This window comes from Meleagris gallopavo, chromosome 1 (assembly GCF_905368555.1).
Source record: "Meleagris gallopavo chromosome 1, MGAL_WU_HG_1.1, whole genome shotgun sequence".
NCBI classification, from domain to species: Eukaryota; Metazoa; Chordata; class Aves; order Galliformes; family Phasianidae; genus Meleagris; species Meleagris gallopavo.
In genome coordinates this window covers 79,440,763-79,454,876 of record NC_139404.1, presented here as the reverse complement: position 1 = coordinate 79,454,876, position 14,114 = coordinate 79,440,763, and the positions used below count along the sequence as shown (strand labels likewise).

Sequence of the window (14,114 nt, the reverse complement as noted above, 5' to 3'; positions counted from 1 at the left end):
CTCGTGATTCTGTGTTTGGGAAGGGGAAATGATGGTATCTATCTGGGACACCCGGGGCTGCGAGGAAGGTCTGAATGCTCAGAGCCCTGATGCAAACAAGGTGTGCAGGTCAGTGGTGCCTCACTGGAGTACTGGGGGAGACAGAGAGGGTGAAAGGCTTGAAGGAGAATCAGGTGCCTGAAGCACAGAGGGGTTTTCTTTATGTCTGTGCGTTCAAAAAGAAGAATCCCCATGGATCAGCCCCTTCAGAAGGGAAGACCACGTGGAAAGGTCACTGTTTCAGCAAGGAGGTGACTGTCCTTGAGGGTCTGGACTCTCTGCCATTTCCTTAAGCCTTCAGTCTTCAGTCCTTTTTGTGAGACTTGAGGACACGGATAGACCACAGGCACCACATGTGTCAATGATCTGGGTTTGTTTTACAAATGTCTTTCCTGTTTGTTTGTTTGTGTGTAACTGACAGCTAAATAAATCCAAAGATTTATTTAGGCAGCAACAGTAAAGACTTGTCTGAATGCTCCTTCTTGAGAGCTGCAAATCCCTATCTATTTACTGCAACAGCAGAGAGAAGAGGAATGGGGGAGGAGGGACAGCACACCGCCTCTATCTTCGCTTGGGCAAATCCCTCCAAAACCTTCTCAGCCATAGTAGCTTTGCGGAGAGCTGCTCACCTGCCTACAGATTTCCTGCTTGGGTTATTTCTACAGGCCAGGTAGCTCTGGAAATAAGCCACATGTCCAGGTATGGAGCACCCTAGAGACTTCTGCATATGGATGTGGTTGGAGATACAGACTGCAGTAAACTTTAAGATCAGTAGCAGGTAAATTTAAAAATTATTTCCTCTTCTGGTCTGTTGCTTCAGACCCAGAAGTCTCTTTCTTCTTGCAACATCTAAATGCGCAGAGATTACAGCACAGCTCTCAAAATAGAGAAAATACAGCAGGATTTTGTAGGACAAAAGAAACTGAGACTATCTTGAATAGATCACTGCAATATTCACTGCTCCTATCACTTGAAAATGATACTACTGACCTATGACGCAAATGACAGTTTAAGCCATCTATGTTCATAGAATCATAGAATGGCCTGGGTTGAAAAGGCCCACAGTGATCATCTAGTTTCAACCCTCCTGCTATGTGCAGGGTCACCAACCACCAGACCAGGCTGCCCAGAGCCACATCCAGCCTGGCCTTGAATGCCTCCAGCGATGGGGCATCCACAGCCTCCTTGGGCAACCTGTTCCAGTTCCAGTGTGTCACCACTCTCTGTGTGGAAAAACTTCCTCCTGATATCTAACCTAAATCTCTCCTGTCTCAGTTTAAAACCATTCCCCTTTGTCCTATCACTATTCACCCTTTTAAACAGCCATTCCCCCTCCTGTTTATATGCTCCCTTCAAGTACTTGAAGGCCACAATGAGGTCTCCCCGAGTCTTCTCTTCTCCAAGCTAAATAATCCCAGTACCCTCAACCTTTCCTCATAGGAGAGGTGCTCCAGCCCTCTGATCATCTTAGTGGCCCTCTGGACCCACTCTAAGAGCTCCATGTCCTCCTTGTACTGGGCCTGGACACAGTACTCCAGTTAAAGTTAGTCAAGTTTACCTTTTGCTTTGGGGCCTTTAGCTCACACGGCACATTATGATTTAGAGGTTACAGAAAAAAAATTAAACTTGTGATGAACCAGCAGTCTCTGAAATGGTGGATCTATGCAGAAGTGCCAAGCACACCACACTTCAACCAGAAAAAGCCAGCTTTAGCTGCCTGAACTAAGGTGGGAGAAGAAAGAAAGATGCTGAGCAGGATTTTGAAAAATCCTGTACAGCTTCTTCTGTTTTTTCAACTTCTGAAGGCTGATCCCAATCTCTACGAGTTCCCTACCTGAGATGCCAGGGGAGGGTGAGGAAGGGATGGAGCCCATGACAGGAATGGTGGTGAACAGGTTTGTGTGTTGGCTGGGGCTTGTAAATAAATCCTATTCATTCTCAGCTGTTTGGATTACTGCTGGAAGTTGTGGACAAATCTGGTCATCGAAGCAGGCAATGTGTGGAGATACACAAAAAACTTCTGGACTAAAACAAGTTGAAGAAAAAAACCATGCAAGGTGGAACTTGCATGTTTTGTTTGCAGATTTGCTCTGCATATTTTTTTCTATGTAGGTGTGAATATTCACAGTTCTCTCCTGGCAAAAATCCATGTTTAAATTCTCCCACAGTTCCCAACTGTATTTTTAGATTATTAATTTCCTGCAATATTCCAATTCTGAAAAATGAGTCTCACTCAGAAATATCCTTTGTTCACACTTGACTGAGCAGCTTGACCTCTAAGACACCAAGTGTCTCAAATCCTGGCCACCCCTCTTCAATACACGAGCACCAAAGAACCCAACACTCCCTCAAATTACTGAATGTTTGTAGCCAGCATTACTGAAGGTCTTCATTCCTTCAGGCCACGGAGCTCCACAGGCCTGCCTTTGTCCTCATTTCTCCAGTAGGCTCTCCTACTCCTCTCCTCCTTTCCCCTCACCTGTCCTTCACCTGCATGAACCACCTTTGCATGCCCTCTCTCAAGCTCCATCTCTCTTCACTTCACGGTTCACTCAGCACACGGTGCCTTGTGTGCTTGCATCCAGCTGCCAGCTCAGTGTATAAACCTGCACCAGGCTGTTGGTGGCATTCAGTATCCCCTGACTCAGATGATTTATTTCCCACCCTGCTCACTGTCCTGCCATCTTCATTTTTTGCATTCCTTACAAGAGGGACTTGTGCCAAAAAAATGCTTATTGGGACCAAGTGTGACCTAAAACAAACTCATAAACGAAGCCTCCTTCTTCTACCCCTTGGCAGCCCTGCTCTCTCTAGCAACTGGGGAAAGCCTGAACAACGCGTGGTATGCTGGGAACCTCCTGCAGGAATTCTCCCTGAGATCTGTGGCATCCATCTTTAGGAGAGCCTGCTGCCTGGGGAGCTTAGGATGACTGCTGAGGGTTTATCCATAGCAGAAAAAAAGGTGAGGGTGTTTCTGACTATGTGGGCTTGCACGCGAGGTGAAATTCCAGCACAGGCAAGGTCATTAGCAGTTCCTGCATGTGCACTGGTGGAGATAAACTCTTGAGAGAACCAAGTGATGGGCAGCGAGCTGCTCTGTCTGCTTGGGGCTCATATTGAATGTGAGCGCAGTATGAAAACCTTCCATTTCTCTCTACTTTTCAGGCAATGCACACCACCAAGTGTACTGCTTTTCAGGCAATACACACACACTGATGGCACCGAGCTGGGAGAAGGTAAAACAACTACAGTTTGTGAGCACTTGTTTCTTCTAATATAAACTGATTCTTACAAAGGAGGAGGAAAATAAGTCACCTAGAATACTGGAATCATAAACTCATTACAGTTGGAAAAGACCTCTAAGATGACCAAGTGCAACTGTCAACCTGTCCCCACCATGCCCATTAGCACAAATCCCTCTGTGTCTGTAAAGGAGCAAGAACAAACACTTTCTGATATTTTCCAGGCTGGTTCAACTGTTATGGCTTATGGGTACTTTTTTTCTTCTTCCTTTTCATGTTTTACTTTTCTGGAAACTTTCCTTCTTTAATAATTATCATGTGTGTTACCCTCCTTTCTCCAGCTCTGGTTGTTGTCATGTTCCTCGTGGTTTATTCTTTAGCAGCTACTGAGCTTTCTTTGAAGTCATTTCCTCTCACTGAATTAAAATATTTCCTGGTCTTTTCAGATAAGGGATATGAATGCTAGAGAGATATGTGCTCCCTGCAGCAGATGTGAGAAAACAGGTCCAGTTTTAAGAAGTATCTGGACCCAAAGTACAGGACATAATTCCTGTGAATTTACTAGGTATGCAAAATACAACTTATCTCACTCTGCAGTTTGCAAATACTACATGTGAAAGCAGCTACCCGTTTTCCTTACGGAAAGACCCAAATGCTCTTGTTTTAACACTTGTGTTCTACCTAACCTCTGGGGGAATCAGGACCCAGCCAGGTGCAAGCTTCACAGCTCCTGTTCATTTCTAAGCCTTAACACGTGAGATGACTTTTTTGAAGAACTGATCCTGCTCAGAAAGAAAACGTATTCCAAGATCTCACCGCCTTTCTCCATCCTGGGCATTACCATCATGTTCTTGTTGCTGCCTTGTGCCAGATCAACCTAAGTTTCCCCCACTGGGATAAATTTCCTTCCCTCACTGCCTGCCTTACCTTTGCTGCCAGCTGACCTCAGATTCCAACCAGTGGGATACCAGAGAGGCATGTCCAGCTTTCCACAGCGCGATGCATGAGACACAAGTACATAGCTCTCCTTGGTGCTGGGTTATTTTATCTCCTGGTTAACAGTCAGTATGGGAACTAGCTTCGTCTTGGTTCTGACTTCTCTGAAAGTATCTAAGACGTTCCAGCTGGTGTTTCTAATGCAGCCAATGCAGATGCTTGTCCTGACTCAGACTTTCAGACACAAAGTGATGGGGAAGCAGGCAAAAGGAATTGGCTGAAATTGTGTTCAAGCACTTCCATGTGTTCAGGCATACTCGTGGGGCACAGTACTGACTCGGGCACAACCAGTTCTATAATGCCTCTTTTGCTTGATTTTGATAATAGGAGTGCTGGGGGCAGTTTGAGATTCTCCTCCTGTCTTATTGCCAAGTCACTGCTAGGCTGTGTGGCACAATGAATACACAAATACTGTTTCTCATACACCACTAATAATTGGCTGGGGCCAACAACAGTTGCGGAGTTCAGAGGTTTTCTGTTCCATTTTGTGTGCTAGTTGCCATGGAAAGCAGGAAGCACAACCCAGGCATTTTCCTAAAGGGAAACTGAATTCATGAAGTTGGTAGGAAAGGGAATCAAGTCCTGAGTTCAGCTGCTGATAGGAAAAAAATGTATTTCATTAAACCTAACGATTCTTCTGTTGTTTTGAGGGTAACACAGAGCAGGATAAACTGCAGATATGCTCACTGACACTACAGCCACTGGAACTCCTGTCTTTTTTGTTGCTGTCTTATTTTTCCCCTAGTGTCAAATTATGAACACACACTAATAATATTCACCTCCACACTAGAGCTGAGACTGAATCAATGAGGATTCAGAAGAATCCAGAGAATCAGGAAACTTAATAATTTTGTGAAAATCTTGCTTATCCTTTACAAATTGACAGAAATGCATACATGATGCATCAAAAGCTTCATGTTAACTTTTCTTGTTCATCTTCCCTTGTAAGTTTTGGCATCCCAGAGTATTTTTGTCCCCCTACTCTCTGTGGCTCGACATTACTGCAGACAGCAGAATTCTGCACAAGCTGTAATAACAGGAGGGCACGTGTGATTATGCGTCACTGAAACATCAGCCTGAAATATTAAGTAAAAAGATGAATTATACTCTTGGAAATTTTAAAGCTTTTCAGGTAGTGGTAAATCTGCAGAAGTCTCCAAGACCTCACTTCATTTTCAGATCTGCAGAACAGCTGCAGCTCTCAGAACTCCCGGTCAGAAAAATGCATCATCAGGGTTTTAACATTCACCCCCCAGTCAAACCAAGGAAAACGCAGCTCAGTACCCTGGCCACTCGTACAACAAGAGAAGGGTTCAAATCCTATCTCAGAGGAAAGCATTGGCACTGCATTCATAAACCAAACGTAGGATATACAAAATATTTTGAAACATCACTAGGGCACAGCTCTGTTTTTATAAAAACTCCAGTTTAATCTCATGGCTGAGACCTGGCAAAACACCTTTTTTGTGGATGTTTCCTTTTTTCTCTTTTTTTTTTTTAAGCAATAAGGCACAAAGGCAGACAAGTCCACACAGAGAACAAAGCTTAACAAAATTACAATCCAACAGGGCTAGCAGGAGAAATAATCAAAAACCAGAGCCAGCGAGATGGGGACAGTCTTTTTCACAGTGTCTGATTTCCAATTCTTCCCTTGACCTGGAAGCAAAGAATGTTTTGAAGGAGACCAGTGCCTGCAGGAGCAATATCCAAGGTCTGGGCTACTGCATGGAGCCCATAGGAAGCATTTGCTTCCTACCATCCTTTCCTTCCGAGCCTGTGGAAGTCCCACTCCATCTCCAGTTGAATTTGGTGACAAGCTTTCCATTCCTTTCTTGGAGCACAACTAGTTACCACCAAGTCTTTATATGATTAGGAGCAAGCATAAGCTAAACAGAATTGAGATCAGCTGCAGCTTCTCCCCCACCCCTGGAGATTTTATTTTATTTTTTTTAGAGATGGAGAGAAGCAAAAAGTACAACTGCAAAACCTGGGCCTGCCCAAAAGGGAATATGTGCTCTGGTAGATTGGGTGTGTTTTCAAGGACTGGGTAGAAGCTTGTCATTGAAAGCTGAGGCAGTCTTTGCATTCTCTTCTCTCATGATTTCAACCCTCCTCTCCCAGGATATGATCCCACTGAGGAAGGCAGATTCAGACCTTCTACCCACTGCAGACTAGGCAGAATTAATTAGCTTCTCTAGGGGCAGAAAGCCAGTTGGTCTCACGCTTTCAGTGCTAGAAAAGTTGCAAAACAAAATAGTTTCATGCATCAGCCCAAGTTTCACAGATGTGTAGGATTCTTTTTAGACAACTCCTTCATTTTAATTACATTTCCTTTTTAATATATTTATATATAATATTCTTATATATATATAAATTTAACACAATATTCACCATTTCAGGCATTTCAGAATTCATACAGAAAAAAGACTTTGATTGCACCTTTTGGACTCTGGGTGAGGGAAAATGTTGCAGGGCTTTATAAATGTCCTCTAATGCAGATCTAAGCTCCTCTGAAGCTCTAAAGGTGACAAAAGAAGTGCCTCAGTCTTTCAGAAGTGATAGCATAGGATGGGCAGCCCCAGAGGAATATGGTTTATAAGATAAAATACTCATTTCTGTTTACCTTCACTCAAATAAGGCAGCTCCCACATGGACTAACACCATCCATGACCCTCTTTTCCATTAGGCAATTCCAAACTTTGCTCACCCAACCATTTCACACCTAGCTACACTCCTGAACTTAACAGAAGCTGCGCAAAACATGGGAAGAATAAGGAAAGTTTAGCCACTTCTCATCTTCCACTAGTAGAAGTCCACAAAAGCTTGTGATATCACACCATGATTCAAACCAGTCCATCTGCAGACTTAGTGAGTCTTCAAACTCTTCACAGGAAACTAAATGTTCCTGGGCCTCTGAAATAATCCTTGCAAGTCTGCAGATGATGTGACCATCTTCCTAGGAAGGTCCCTTCCACAATGCCAAGAACAATCAGTTTAGCTCTCACACAAAACTTCAAATATGGGGCGAGGCCCATATCCCATTACACAGCTCTATCCCTCTCAATGCTTCACAGAAAATCAAGCAAACAAAACCAAGGAACAATTAAAAAGTAATAATAAAATCTTTCCTTAAAACCTTGTGTTTAAAGAGTCGTGATGGAGGACAGGAATCTGGTACCCACTATGTACAACTGCAAAACCCTGAACTTCAGAAGAGCTTCCAGTCTCAGGTTCAATCTGATCCTGCAGGGTTGCAGAGGACAACCTAGTGGCCCTAATGTGAAGACGACATCAGGTCTGAGCCTGGGGATGATCTCAGGAATGGCTCAGTAAAGCGGGCTCTCAGGAAGATCCAACCACAGTCAGTATTACTCATTGGTCGATAGCTTCAGGTTTTTGGCACTGTTCAACTACCAAACCCTGGTTCTTGAAGCTGACTGCAGATGTGGTATCAATAGAGACCCACTCTCAAGTGTTGGAAAATCTGCAGAAGTTGAGTCTACAGCTGTGGATGGTGACACCTGTGCAACAAAACAAGTGCTCCCAACTCCATAGGGTCTGCAAGGGCTTTATTTCAGCTCTGGATACAAGCCCACTTATGACCATACAGCTATTGTGATGTGCCTGCATTACACCCCCCCTGGCTAGGATCTTGGAAGTCCGATATATCAGCTGAAGGCTGGAGTTGAAGTTGTTAACAAAGTAAACTGTAAATAGCTACGTAATGAAAATCTCATTACAGAATCCATGCTTAATGAAAACCCAGGACCTGAATCTGAGCTCAAATTCTGAAACACCTTTAAAAGTACAGTCTGGATACAGATTTCATTTGCGGCTGATCTTTAATATTACATATAATTTTCCAGTAATTTTCTCTTGCAGAAACTTCCCCAATTATGCCAAAAATACTATTACTTACTGGAATACTGTTAAGAGCGTACTATATACAAATTGCCAGACCTCACTTCTTGTTCATAGATCAGCTTATATGAGATCAAGAAGGAAAAGAAAGAATGGTTTTAAGGTGCCAAGGTTTCATCACATTTTCTTTTTCTTTTGACACATTATTTTATGAGTTTGGCTGGCTCCATTCCAGATGCCTTGGCAGTCAAAACTTCTAGGGACTAAGAGAATATAAATCCCTGCCTAAAGTAAACTATTTTGTTGACGCCAAAAAATCTGGGCACCATTTCCGTTACTTTTACTTTCTGGAAAACCTTACCACAATACATCGTATCACACCTTCCCAAGTCATTCACATTTAACATTCACATGGTGGTTAAAAGTTTTCCCATAAGGCAACAAGAAAGGCACTTGGGTGCATGTAAATGCAGCACAGAGCAGTACTATGAGAAACATGGAGGATTGGCAGTCCCTGGTTTTAATGGCAGGCAGCACAGGCATTTTATGGTCTGGGAGGAAGATAATATGATCATTATGAAGCTGCATGTGCTGGATCTGCCATCCACAGCTTGCCCAGGTAAAGCATAGGCTGACATCTGTGAGACAACATGGACCCAAAGAACTCTAGGTTCTTTCCTGAATTAATATTCTTCCTCAATAAAACTGACAGCACAGACTTAGTTCTCTCCTCTGTTTCTTTTCATATTGCGTAACACATAAGTAAGGAGTGCAATGGGGAGGATCAAATACAGCAACTTGTGACAGGGAAAAGCCCTCTTGTTTTTTCATGCTCCCTTTGTATCTGGCAAGATAAAATCCTGCTGAAGATATATTCCCTGCATCTGTATGCCAGAGTTTCTCAAAAGCACCTTGGCATCTCTCTCCTTTAGCAATCAAAGTGTGCAAAGCACGATACAAATTTCGGGCCCTTCAGCCACAATGACACTAATTAAGTGACACATTCAGGACAGACCAAGATCTCATGGGCTGAGTTTGCTAACAATTTTTAAATAATGCCAGTATTTTAAGGAAAAAGCTCTAAATATACATCCACTGGGAAATTCTGACTGATACTCATTGTGGTGGCTAATAGTATTTCCTACCAGATGCTCAGATACCGTTCAGACAATAGCCCATAATACACAATGGAGGATGTACAAACTCAGATATCTCCATGAATGATGGTCCCTGTAAGTACCACTACAAGGACAATCTTGGTGCTGGCAGCAATACCTGTGTTCCCATCTCCTCCACAGCCACTAGTGGCATTTAAATTGCAGAGACAGTACAGACTGTACCCGGCTTTGCAATTGCCCATTATCACGTACCAGGCAACAGATGAGCCTTCAGTAAACTTAGAGTTAGAGGCTTTATAAAGGAAGCTTTAGTTCTATTCCCATGGCAGCTATTGCTTATATGAACATGTATTTGCCTGTAATGATAACAGCCCTTTAGGAGAGAGCTTAATTCACTTCAAATCCACGTCTCAGAATATTGTTCGTGATCTGTTCTGCAGTCCCACAAATCATCCTCTTTACCATACCCTCAATCAATTTGAAAGCACTCAGGAGCAGGGAGGTGAAAACCAGCCATGCTCTCGTAGAAACAGTGTAAAATGGTAAGGACAAGGAGTCTGAATGAGGAAGAAGAACCTGGGGACATGCCACACAGTGGCAATGAAAGACCAAGGGTCAAGGATTATGTCAGTCAGGACACAAGAGGGCAATAGCCCAAGGACATGCTGTTCAGAGGATCCTCTTGCTTTCCTCTGCTGTGTGGAGCATAGCTGGATATATTTGCCGAGCTGTCATCTGGCTCTAAGCAGTGACAAAAATAATTGATACTGGCCTTCATTATAACCATATTTTCATTTCCATTGATACCAGTCTGAGAAGGCTCAATTGCTGGACACTCACTCCTCAGCCTATCACAGGAAGGCGTGGCTGAGTACAACAAATCTCATAACCATGACTTGGAAAATTCAAAGAACAACTAGGCGTTTCCTGATCAGCTTTCATTTCACGCCTTGCACATGCTAGAAAGAGCACATTTTTGAGGCAACAGAAGCATTGGAGGCAGCGCCTTTGGGTTGCATATTTGCTACTGGAACATCCCTGGCTGTCTTACACCTTTTGTGTCTTGCTCATGCCAGCTTCACCTTCTGCTTCAGCTATTCTGCTTCCTACAATATTGACTTATACTGTCCAAAGAATACAGCAGAGATAGATAGACATGGCCATTCACTGGCTGTGAGGAAAAGACAGAAAGAGGTTCCAAACATTTGAACTTACCTCCTCACCTTATCTACATCCGGAGCTGCAGTGCTTTCGAACAGCGTCCCTCCCCAGCCCCATTCTGTAGTTATTCCAAGATTTATTTTTCCTTTGTTTTCTGTAGAGAGGATAAGGCTTCCACAGGGCTTGTTAGACAACAAGAATATACCTTCGGAATTGCTTACAAAAAAAAGTAGACGGTGAGGAACTAGAAAGGGGTAAGTAAGTAAAGGAAAAGCAAGACAAAAAGACTGACCCTCCATAGCAAGATACTTTGCAGGAAATGGTAAAGATTGGGTTCTTCTTGCACAACAATATATAATAACAACAGCAAAATGGAAACAGAGTTGGTCTTGGTGTGGACACTCCCATCCCATCCACCATGGAAAAGGAGCTAGGGAAGCATTTACTATTCAATCTGCCTCCCACTTCGTCCATCCAGAATCACAGAGCGCCTCTGTGGCTGGTAAAAGCAGCTGGTAGAAGTCTCCAGTCTCTGGCCATTCTTGGGGATGGTCATTTTGTTTCGCAGCATCACTCCCTCAGGTGTGGTCCGCGAAGTTTCAGACAGATCACCACAAATGGAACTCGAAGAGGAGGTCTGAGTAGGGCTTCTTATGGGTGATAACAACACCCTGGAGTCTGCTGAAGAGGAGGGGTGGTCCATAATGGGGAAAGGGGGACTGAAGAGAATCAAACTCTGGGGCCTCCCAGGCCTAGATCTATAGGAAGGCTTGGAGAACCCTGACGGCCTCTCCATCTTTGAAGACTGGGGGTTATCTCCACCTGTCTCCCCCTCAGAAGTACGCTTTCGGCGCAGAACAGGGGCATCCAAGCTAGGGTTATGGCTGGACTGAGACGACTCCAGTGGAGAGCCAAGGCTGCTGTGCCAGGGGCACACTGAGTCTTTTTGAGCTGGGTCACTGTTTTCTTTTTCCGCTTTGGCTTTCTTCTCTGTCAGTGGGCTCTTGGGGGGCTCCAGATGGCCCCATACCACTCGTTGAGTCTGCCTGCCAACCTGCTTGGCTTCTGTTTCTTTCTTCTCCACTTGTGGAGCAGAATTTTGAGCCTGCAGGGGCTGGGGAATCTGGGTGTACTGAATCTTGGGTGGTATCACAGGCACAGCTCTTGCCTGGCACATCTTAATCATGAAGGAGGTCCTGACCGCTGACACACTGACAGGGGCAGAGTTACGACGGCCAGTGGTGGCGTGGGCCACTGCCAGGTAATCTAAATCTAGATCTACATGGGCACTGAAAGGAGAGCGCCAGGAAACGCCTTTACTGCCAGCAGGGCAGGTAGTTGACAGAGATGGGACTGAATCACTGCTTTTCACTTCCTTCTGCCCATACAGGAAGTTCCCAGTGGCAGAAGGCATGGCCAGGCTCTCAAATGTTAAGAAATCTGGAGCTGGAAGGAGTGAATCCAAGTTGAGGGATGACGGCCTAGTTTTCACTTTACGAGGTGTTTCTTCATCTTTATTACTCTGAAGTGACTCAGTGGCAGAGCACACTTTGGTAACACTGTCTTCTGCCAGGGCAATGTCCCGAGACATGGATGACTCCTCCTTTGTGATCTTTGCTTGTAAAGAACTGTCTGGGGCATTTTGGTATGGTAAAGATGGCTCAAACTTTGACCTCCAAGGGTTTTCCTTGCTTACATCCATTTTTTTTCTCTCTGGCTCTGGAAGAGGGATTCTGGAGGGTTCTTCTTGCTTAGCTTGTGTTTCCTCCCTGCTGATGGGATACCTCAGCTCATTAGTTTTCAGAGGTTCTTCCGGAAAACACATACTACTCTCATCTTGCTTAGCTTTGCCCATGCTAGTTGGAGAGCTGGACTTTTTGGGCAGTTCATGAGCCAGTGGCAAAATGTCACTGCAAGGCTGCTGCTGTTCAGGGGCATCTATGAAAGAGAATGGGATAGTCCACAAACTCATCACTGTATCTTTACTATCCAGAGAGAGGCTGCGACTGAATCGTGGTCTAAGAGAAAGGCCTGCCTCTGATCTCTGATCTTGTGGCTGAAACTCTGGTATTGTCTTCTCCTGAGTGTCCTTAAAGGTTGGAGAATGGAGTGGGCTTGTGACCCATTGGTGATCCTCCCACGGTTCCACGAGCTCTAAGCTCTGCACATTATCTGCCCAGTTATCCTCGTCATCCTGGTCACCAGCATCATGAGTTCTGCTGACAGCACTGCCCTCCTTCAGCTCCTGGATTCCAGCTCCATTCAGTGCCTTGGAGGAGTATGTGTCCCTTCCATCAGCAGTCGCTATCTCAGGCATCCCACTTTGAGTCTGGACTCTGGTATGATCATCACTTTCCTTCTGCAGCTGGCAAGTGTTGTCTTTTCCTTTCTCTGATTCTGAATGTGCTCCTTTGGAAAGAGAAAATTCATCTCCTGGAGGAAGCTCATTAGCTTCTGGTTGACTACGAAAATTCCATTCCAAGGGAGGAGAGACACATTCACTCATACTGTCTTCCACCACTGGGTGGTGATTCTTTGGAGCAGCAATGCCAGTCAAGGGAGTTCCCAGTTTGGGTAGGACTGAAGCACAGCTCTGCTGTGCAGCCACCTCAGACTGGCAGTTTTGGTGGCTGTCTGGTCGTTCTGTGTTGGTGGCACCAAATAAAGGCACCTGAGTTGTGGTCTGTGGGGTTCTGCCTGCAGATTTCTGCTCAGACAGGGTAGAACATTGCTCTGGACCAGAGGAAAAACTATTTGATTGTACTGAAGAAGAGGATTCAGAAACTGGAACTGTCTTGGGGGCAGCTGCTGGAAAGAGCAAGAGTTCTTCTTCAGGTTCTATTATTTTCAATTCATGTTGTATCTCTGGCCACAGTGGTTCTACAAGGGCATTTGCAGGATCCTCCTCAGTCTGAAAAACAGAAGAAATGCCATGACCTGGCAGTTCACAACTTACTGCAAATACCCCTCAATTTTCCTCATACAGTCTCTTAGAAAAGACAGGCTCCTGGATAAGCATGTTCATGGTTATAGAAACAAGCACACACACATACAGTAATCAACCCAGTGAAGGAAATACATTTATAAACAAGTAGGTTTATGGAGAAGATCTGAGATGAGGCCAGAATGAGGCCTGAGAGGATGAAATGGAAAAGTGAGGTGAATGAGCAACTGGAATATCTCAGCCTATTTCTCAGCTCTTCCCATTCAGTGCTCACTTAGCCTTGCCAGGGGTTCTACATTCCCAAATCACACTGGAATGTATAATCTGTTTAAGAATATATGCCAACAGATCTTTAAATAGATGTCCTGCGATGAGTACCACTGTAAGAAATCTGATGAAAAAGGTCTGGCAGAAATACAGAGGAAGTGTGGGGGGAAAAAGTGTGTCCAGAAAATGAAATAAAAAAAGAAATTTTCAAGCTGTACGGGACAGTAAAATAGAACAGCAAAAATAGAAGAATAGTTCAGAGACCTTGGGTCAAAAGTATCAGACACCTGGACAGTCTCACATCTGGAGAATTTCACGGCTGACAGATTGTACTGACTGCAGTCATAGTTACAGGAAGGGAAAACAAAGAGCGGACAGTAGGTAGTTGCACAAAGATAAATCACCAAGTGCTTAAATGGACAGAAGTGAAATCAATGCAAGGTCAATTCTTGACGCTGCTTAGCCTAGATCATAGACCAAGTTTTC

At 44.4% G+C, this 14,114-nt stretch overlaps 1 protein-coding gene across 2 annotated transcripts in view; it reads right to left on the bottom strand.

Annotated features, from left to right (window-relative positions):
* Window positions 1–5,684: 5,684 nt before the first annotated feature.
* ARHGAP31 (Rho GTPase activating protein 31) overlaps window positions 5,685–14,114 on the bottom strand; it is a 57,247-nt gene continuing 48,817 nt past the window's right edge. The window contains exons 12-13 of one of the 2 annotated variants that reach the window (XR_795304.4): window positions 10,472–13,328; window positions 5,685–6,509 (exon numbers count right to left, since the gene is read on the bottom strand). Coding sequence is in view for 1 of the 2 variants with exons in the window: in XM_010719268.4 (XP_010717570.2) it covers window positions 10,863–13,328 (2,466 nt within the window). In the remaining variant the exon portion in view is untranslated. Of the gene's footprint in view, window positions 13,329–14,114 lie in introns of both variants that reach the window. The other variant, XM_010719268.4, reaches the window with a different exon arrangement.